General features: G+C 40.2%; 1 protein-coding gene across 1 annotated transcript; it reads right to left on the bottom strand.

Moving 5' to 3' along the window:
* Positions 1 to 1,327: 1,327 nt before the first annotated feature.
* Positions 1,328 to 7,565, bottom strand: vamp5 (vesicle-associated membrane protein 5). Its single transcript, XM_086112149.1, has 3 exons — positions 7,298 to 7,565; positions 4,128 to 4,268; positions 1,328 to 1,895 (listed from the first exon to the last, which is right to left on the bottom strand). The coding sequence occupies exons 1-3, from the start codon at positions 7,298 to 7,300 to the stop codon at positions 1,755 to 1,757; spliced, it is 285 nt and encodes a 94-aa protein (XP_085968275.1). The 5' UTR covers positions 7,301 to 7,565; the 3' UTR covers positions 1,328 to 1,754.
* Between the last annotated feature and the right edge of the window lie 1,147 nt (positions 7,566 to 8,712).

Below are 8,712 nucleotides of genomic sequence, written 5' to 3'. Positions count from 1 at the left end.
AGCTGATATTAAAAAAGTATATGAACCCCTGATCAAAGCAGGTTTTTGTGTGTGTGTGAGAGAGAGAGAGAGTTAGAGAGAGAGAGAGAGAGAGAGAGAGAGAAAGAGAGAGCGAAAGGTCACCATGCAAAATAATTAAAAAACTTAAATGGGACCAGAAATTCCAGGTCGAGATAATAGATACCTTACCACAGTTTGGCGTTTGCCACACGTGCTTCGACTCAACCGGTAGATACAGGCGTGTCTCCCAGTGATTAAGTCTACTTACTCTAGGCACTTGTGGCTAAAGCCAAACTGTGGCATGGTTTTAACTTTCTGGACCTGAATTTGACGCGACTGGTCTGAATGGGACTTATGACCTGTACATCTCGATTGAAAAACACATTGAAACTGTTGAGGGGGAAAAGAAAGGGTACAATCATCTGTTTGCATAAATAAGCACACACTCAAACTAGTCTTTGTTGCAGCACCTTCATCTTTTATTCCAGCAGTCAGTCTTTTTGGGTAGGGTGGAGTCCATCAGTGTGGCACGTCTTGATGTGGCAATATTTTTCCAAAAAGAAAAAAGCTCCAAACCTGTGAGATTGTCAATGAATGTCCTGTGCACAGCCCCCTTCTGCCCATTCCACAGATGCTCGATCAGATTCAGGTGTCAACGCTAGCTGGGCCATTCCAAAATCTTCCTCGGATGAACTCATTATTTTGTTAATCTTAATGTGTGCTTTTTGGCAAAAGACCAAAGGTTTTGTGCTAATATTGACTGGAATTTGGAACTGTTCATAAATCCCTCCACCTTGACTAAGGCCACGGTTCAATCTGAATAAAAACAGCCTCAAAGCGTTGAGAAGTGTGTCTTTGCTAAATGTTGCTTGGCTTGGATGTGTTTCTTTGTACGATGAAGCTTCCATCTTTCCAGCCGACTGCATGGAAGTCCAGTTCGTGGTGATGCTACTGTTGTGCCACATTTCATCGACCCAATGACTGTCCTCACTGTATTCAATTGTACATTTGAGTTCAACGTCCTTGATTTAGGTCCTTCAAGATGAGGTTTAGCCACTGGGGAGATCCCGACTTGATTTGGAACTTTTCAAAATGAATGATATCAGTTTAACCTCGAGAGGGAACCAGCCAGTGCATTAAGAATGGTAATTTTCGAGTTGACATGATGCACTCTGATTTTGGAGAATTTAATCAAGTACAGTATGAACATCAGCCACCAGTGGTCACTGTCATAGTGTCCCCAAAACGGTTTGCCCTCAAAGCTCCCAAATGTGCATGAATTGAAATGGAATTGAAATAAATAAATAAATCAAATAACTGCCCCGGGTTGGTCTCGACATTTTATGCAGGGAGTCACTTGATAACTTACAAAAACCCAGTACAGTAAACAGTGTTCAAAGTAAAAATCTCTTTTCTACATAGGTGTGGACAATTGATACAGGTCCGTAACAAACTATGGTTAAAGTTGTCAAAGTTAGCATCTTTCTTTTCAACATGGGCTGGATGCAACATAATTGGAAACAAATTGTGGAAAAAGAAAAGAAGCAGCTATTAATGGTACCATAATCTCTTACCAATGAGCGAGACTGACAGAGAGTCCCATAAATATACCTAAATGTAGAGCAAGCACAGACATCACCATTCAAGCAAAATGCTCCTAGACATTTTATCTTAGTCTGCATCAGGTTGCACAGTCCCATTCTCTCACTTTGCGTCCATCTATCCATCCAGGCAGGCAGGCAGGCAGGAGTGTGCTATGTTGCAGTGTATATGATGATTCCAACTATGATGAGGGCCACGACCACTGCAACTGCAATTAAGGCTATTTTCACCTTCTTATTTTTCCATCTTGTTTTTTCCTTCACCTGGTTGGATTTCTTTTCAAAGGCTCTACTCTGGATAAAAACAAAGAGAGACATAGAAGGTTATATTGATGTTGCCTTTTGATGCAAGCCTGGCTAACAAACAAACAACTGTTGCTGGAAGAGTTGTGAAAGCACACGTGTTGGGCTTTTGACCAAAAACGGCTTCCTGATGAAACATTTAACGGGAAACAGTCCGACACGATCAAAGGGAAATCAAATTGAATTTTCTATGAAAGACGTTCAACAACTGGGATTTATTCTCACTCGCATATGCAGTTGAGGAAAATGATTGGCTACGGGTCCAGCACAATGCACTACATTGCCCAAAAACTGGCATCGATAATAATGCCGATTTTCAGCTCGATGTGTCAATACACCAACTGCAATCCAGCAACAGCTTGAACCACCAACAGGCCCGCCCATCCACGAGATGACGTTTACCTTATAAATCAAATCAATGGACAATGCCTTCGTGTATGAATTCAGTAAGATGACTCTGTCAAATCGATTGAATTTTTTTTTCTAATGCGGATATACGCACAGACAGAGAGAGAGAGAGTGAGAGAGATAATTGTGTGTGTGTGTGTGTGTGTGTGTGTGTGCGCGTGCGTGTAGAAAAAAACAGATGGGCCAAAACACATTTGTGTTTACAGTAGGCTTAAAGAAATGTTTAATTCTATGAAATCAAAAATCTGAAACAGAATAAATAATTACCTGCGTTTATCTGTACATTTATTTAAAGTTAACACAGAAATCAATACAGTTTGAGGTTAATCATCAATATAATGCACACAAAGTTAAGCTTTTGAGAAAATCTACTCATTAGCATACAATACTTCTCTTTCTTACTCTTGTGTAATGCCTTCGCCTGGTGGCAAGCAGAGCAACAGTCACCGATGCACTTTCAATCATTTATTGAATGAGACAAAGGGTCAAACCCACAAATGGAAAATGAGAACACTCGCAAGGAGCTCATGAAGGGCACAACTCACGCAGAGATGCTCACACAGCACTTGATGCCACTCACTACACCACACCCTTTAAAGGCACACATTTTTTTAACAAGTAACAAAAAAAAAATTGTGTTTGTTTGTTTGTTGTTGAATCAGTTCAGGGAGTTCCCGTCTACTGTCCGAAGATAGCTAGAATAGGCTTTGGCGTGCCCCCAACCATTGTGAGGATAAGCGGATGAGAAAATGGACGGATGGATGTTTGTTGCTCATAAATTGCTTTTCAATTAAACATTGATTGCCCTTTCAAGTTTATGAGTATATTGAGTTACAAGTCGCGGACGTAAAGTCATGAAGTTGTTGACGAGGAGGCTTGTTTATTTGTGTTTAGTGATGTGTCTGAACGCCACATATACACAGTGTAGTGTGTGAATCGCTGCCTCCATGTGTGAAAAGACTTATTGTATTCGGCGCCGCTACCACAAATAGATGCCACTTGCTTGTCTAGCCCCACCCCTGATCGTCAGAGTAACGAAATCCATACTTGCCATTGGCTCAGCGTATAAGGTGTAGGGTGGGGTCACATGAGACAGGACCACCCTCTCAAACCGTCCAATTTCAGGCAGCATGGACATATTGTGCAACACAAACACCTGGGAACTGTTTTTAGTTGTAAAAGATTACAACATGTGCACTAAGCAAAGTCACGGCAATGCTTTGTGATGCTGAGATTATTGTAAGCATTATTTTTTATTATTACCGTAAGCAAGAGTCATTGGAGCCACTGTTGAGTTGAGGGGGATTGGAAATAAAAAAAAAAAACCTAAAAACTTTGGTGTGATCCCGAGGAGCCGTGCTCCTTATCCATGTGATCTCAAAGACTCTCTGAGTGTAAAAATGTGATCTGCCCTGTCCAATATTGTGACATAACACCACCCAACAGGGGATGTGGGAACGATGTGACCCCCCCGTTGACCCCCGGACGAACACTGGCCTCATGGCATATCCTGCGCTTGCTCGGTTATACCCAGGGAGACCCGTTCACTTCATCTCAACAAAAGGAAATACCTCTCCAAAAATAGCACCATAAAGCACAATCAGGATGTAAATTGTACATTTGTTTTCCTCTCCAGCTCCACCTTAGCTGTATTTATAAACAATCAATTTGACATGTCTCTTTTTGGATACACGGATACCCGCGGAAGGGGTCCATTACATCACTAACCAAAGGAATTTTACAAATGAAAAGCGGAAGTAGTGCGGTACAAAACAAAATGAATAGTGATGACTTTTGGGAAGCCTGCCTGCCAACCTTTCTTAGCAGCTCATCAGCTCTGTCTTCCAGGTCACCCAGTTTTCCAGATCTCTCATCCACTTTGTTCAGGTTGTCCAGCATGATGTCCTTCACCTCCTCCGCATCCTCCTGGGCCTGCTGCAATCGGTTTTTCCCATTCTGCTTCGCAAACACACACACAGCGCGGATACAGACACATGGCCGGTTAGTCTGCTCATTTGGCAAATGAAGCAACTACTAAAGAAGATGGGAGGGAAAAAAGATGACTTGTGTATTCCTTTCTTTAATCTTTCTTAGATCAGTTCCCTTACATATTTTGCGTACGAAAGCACTTTCAAATGCAGAGTTTTGGCAAAGATTGCTAATGGAGACAAACAGACACCAAAAATCCAAATTTCATACATGAATCCAAGTACAGTATGAAAATGGATTGCAGCAGAATTTTAGTCTGTCCATAAATATTAGGTACTACAGTATATTTCATAGGAAAACAATTACTGGGCAACACACTGGAAGAGTGGATTGTTGCTACAACACAGCACTATACTACAATACTCAACTAAGCTTGCCTTTCTGTAGCTTTCACATAACATTCATGCTAAGTTGGCACATCAGATGCATAACAGTCGAGCCAGTGTATCTCACTCTAAAGTTCGCTGCATGGTTCAGGATATGAAAGCGGTACAAAATTGATGGATAGATGGTACGACACAATGTTTATCTTGTATTCAATGATCAATAATTAACTTGAGGTCATAGTGTCCTCTGTCCATCCATTTTCTTTAGCGCTCGTCTTCATTATACTGTACATTGTACTGTGATGTCCACATTTTGAAACATCCAATGTGGAAACCAAAAATTGGACTCCATTTTTGAATGGTTCCAGAATGCTCCTGGCAATGACATCACTGTGATCGGCTAGCAGCATCTCCCAATACCTCATGAACGAGAGTTCCTTCACACAGAATTCTCTCATAACCATGACCACAATTCAGATTCCATGTCAGAAAACGTTTATCTGCCCGGTGTTACTTTTCATAACTGGACTCAACCCTAAGAGTAAATCCCATCCTGCCCGTGCAGTCATTAATCGAAGGTAAAAGCAACATCGTATTCCTGCGCACCCTTTTCTCTACTTCTCGAATAACAACCATTCAATTTTATGTTGAAGTAGGAAATAAGCATCTTTCACAAAACCAAAAAGGCATTAAATTATGATTGCTAGGCCTCATCAATGTTGGTTGAAAAAGTAAAAGCTTAAAGGGAAAAACTAATGTTGTAAGACATCAAAATGAAGTTAAACCAGTTTTCTCACTCCTCTGCACAGTGTTAACAACAACAGGTGACGAGGTTGGCAATGTCTTCCGAAAACTTGCGATGGGAGCACTGAAAGTGTAATTAGTACGACGACCCTTTGACATCTGCATTGTGAGAAAGAGAGGAAGCCGACATCTTAGAAGTTGACAGTGACAGGAAACTAGAGCAGCAAAACAGTTCATAATTCAGTGTCATTTCCTGCCACAAACCAACGGCGTTGGCCAACACGAGTAAACCTGACGCTTATAAATGTTAGGATGAAATGAACCGAAGCCTTCACGGTGCCATTTTTTCCACTATGTTACCACAGCCAAATGGCAGCAATAAAAGAACAATAGCCCGTTTTAATTGAAGCTGGCAACTGCTGCCCATTCCAGTTCCCGTCCTTGCTTCCTTCCTTTGCTTCCTCCCTCTGTCCCTGCTGCCAACATTACCTGCCATAATTCTGCGTGTCCAAGGAAACCACACCCGCATCATGTTATTTCATGCCCGTGACAGAATGGAATGCTACTATCCTAGTACCACTCATATCATCAGTGTTATGACCTAATAGTAATAAGAATCGGTGTTGACTGAAAGCAAAGGTGGAAAAAGTACTCACACTCTACTTACTTGAAGTAAAAGTATAAATACTTGTCTAAAAAAACACGCTGGTCAAAGTAGAAGTACTGAGACAAGTTGTGTACTTAAGTACTGTAAGCTAAATTGTTTTCCTCTTTGAATACTTGTAGAGCTCATACCGAGAAGAAAACAACATCACATTAGATGTTGCATGTTGTGACAAACACATTCCCTGAGCTTTGCTAATGTTGTGAACTGGGTATCAAAAACATGATAAATTAGCCAATAATATCATCTGAAAAAATTACTTGACTTGTATGGGGTTTTTTTCTGATTAGAGAATTTTTACTTGTGTTTTTTAGGCTGTAACCAGTCACAACACCTTTGTAATGAATAATTCCTGTTATTGACAACTTCCAACAATTCTCATTCAAAAAACTGTGGAAAATGAATATCTTGCTTCTTTGTATCTGCTGCCTTGTTTCCAATATTTTAATCACTCAAAAGCAAACAATCAAGACCTCAACTGTGCTTGACTTTTTTACGCTGTCAGTTGAAAACTGCAACAAGCCTGTTTTGAAAAGTATGGATATGTGATTTCAAATATAGCGAGTAAAAGTAGGGAGAGTAATCACAAAATAAATACTAAAGTACAAATATCTGAAAAAAAAACAAATGAATGCAAGTACGGAACATGCTCGAATGAAGCTTGTAGCTTTGAATACAGCCTTTTTTTCAATACAAAATCCAAAAGAGTATTTTTTTTAACTTTTCATGTAGATTATTTTATAAATTTATTTACTACACATTCTTTAAGTTGAGTTAAATTGTATCTAACACTCCTTTGTTTCTAAATATTTATAAAGTATTCGATACATTTTCATTGAACCATTCCAGTGCTGTTTTTATTTTCCTCTATGTTAGTGCAGTGTTCATGTTACAGTGGTTTACAATAACAAATGTAGTTTTTAGGAATAAAACCTGTTTCTGCTGAGCACTTAGGCCTACTACGTTACTGTATTTCAATGGTGGCCACGATATGGTACGTGAATAAAAAAAAATACGAAACGGACAGTTACAGTGACTTTTGAAGTTCTCCCCTTTTCATGAATTTCCTAATACCAAACGATGTTGCTTCAGTAACTCATTAAGCGACTCTTTTGTGTCGCTTAATGAGTTACAAACATGATTAAAAGACATTGAAGGGAGTGGGGGAGCCTATCAGTTTTTCCCAATAAAACAAGTGCCCTTGGCGTGAGACAGCAGGTAGAGTACAGGTAAATGTTAACAATTGACAGCCACCGACTCACCATTTCGCTGGCGTCTGTGTTTGGCTGTGGTGGTGCGGCAGCTGTCCCGGATCGACTGCATTTACTGCTCGCGAGAAGCTTTATAACAGCCCTGGGAACAGGAAGCAACACATAAGGAAGACTCGGCGTTTTACGAAGGTCGCGGTGCGTTTGAGGACTTTCCCTTCCCTCTGTTCGGCTTTCTTTTCAATAGTTTCCTTCTTTCAACTTTGCTCAGGCGGCAGTTCTCGGACACCCGAGTCCACTTGGCGCTGTTTAACAGATGCGTTCAGGTAGCCCCGGGAATTATGACATGTTCATGTGATTGGACAAACACCTCGTCCTGATTAAATAAACGATGTTCTTTGTGTGATCGTTTGTTTTCTTTGTATAACTGAATCTTATACGAAGACGGAAATACTCGTAACGATGTAGAACAAGGTAACGTCTGAATTTTTAGATGAGGCCGGAGATACCCGAAGTTGCTAAATATAGTTAAAATGCGGGTCTGTTTAAAATGGTTACCCCGAGGTAACGACCTATTTTTAAAATGTCTGTCATAGTCTGGTGATTATATCTGTGTCCGACTACCCGAGCAAATGCAAATGTATCAAGGGCGTTCATGACGAGTTGATAATTAACGCTATAAAATACCCCGGTAACCCATCGCATCGTAATTTAACCTAATGAACGTATCACAAAAAGCTTGTTGGGCTGTACTTTCGCTAATCGACCCACCAAGTACCAGTGAATTGATAGCGAATGCATAATTTCCAGGGGTACTTAAATGCATCAGCACTTAGTCTGACATTCCTTCAGCAGAAATCTATCAAACAGAAGACCCGGGGGCCACATATGGGCTACGATGTCATTTTTTTTGGTCCACTAAAGACGATAAAGTGTGTCTACTTTGCCTCTTGCTAATGTATTTCATATAACTTTTCCAGACACTTCACATGTATTATGACCAATTACCCCTTCAAATCCTTTCTTACCATACATTGAACACTATTTTCAATGACCACCAATTTTAAATTTAATTTGTTGGTAAATCATAAATGATCAAAAGCCGGGGGGAGTTGCATATGATTTAATAAAATAGGTAATAATATGGTAGTTCACAGGTGTCAAAGTCAAGGCCCATCATTTTATGTGGCCCGCGAAATCAAACCAAGCATGTCAAGTTCCACGATGCTTGTCTGAACCAAAATTTCAAATTGTCATATGTAATCCACAACAACAGTCATTATTTTTGAGTTCTGATTTTAAAACTAGCTACAGTATCCATTAAATTGTTGTGCGCTGTATATGTAATATGAGGAGGTGATTAAACATTTATATGGTTTCCCAAAATTCATCACGGCCCTCCAAGGGAAACTGCAATTACAATGTGGCCCGCAACTAAAATGAGTTTGACCCCCCCTGTGGTAGTTGAT

Source organism: Hippocampus guttulatus, chromosome 5, assembly GCF_054856545.1.
Source record: "Hippocampus guttulatus isolate MCC_2025c chromosome 5, RoL_Hgut_1.0, whole genome shotgun sequence".
Lineage (NCBI taxonomy): Eukaryota > Metazoa > Chordata > Actinopteri > Syngnathiformes > Syngnathidae > Hippocampus > Hippocampus guttulatus.
Note: the sequence above shows the minus strand (reverse complement) of the source record. Positions and strands in the feature narration are given on the sequence as shown.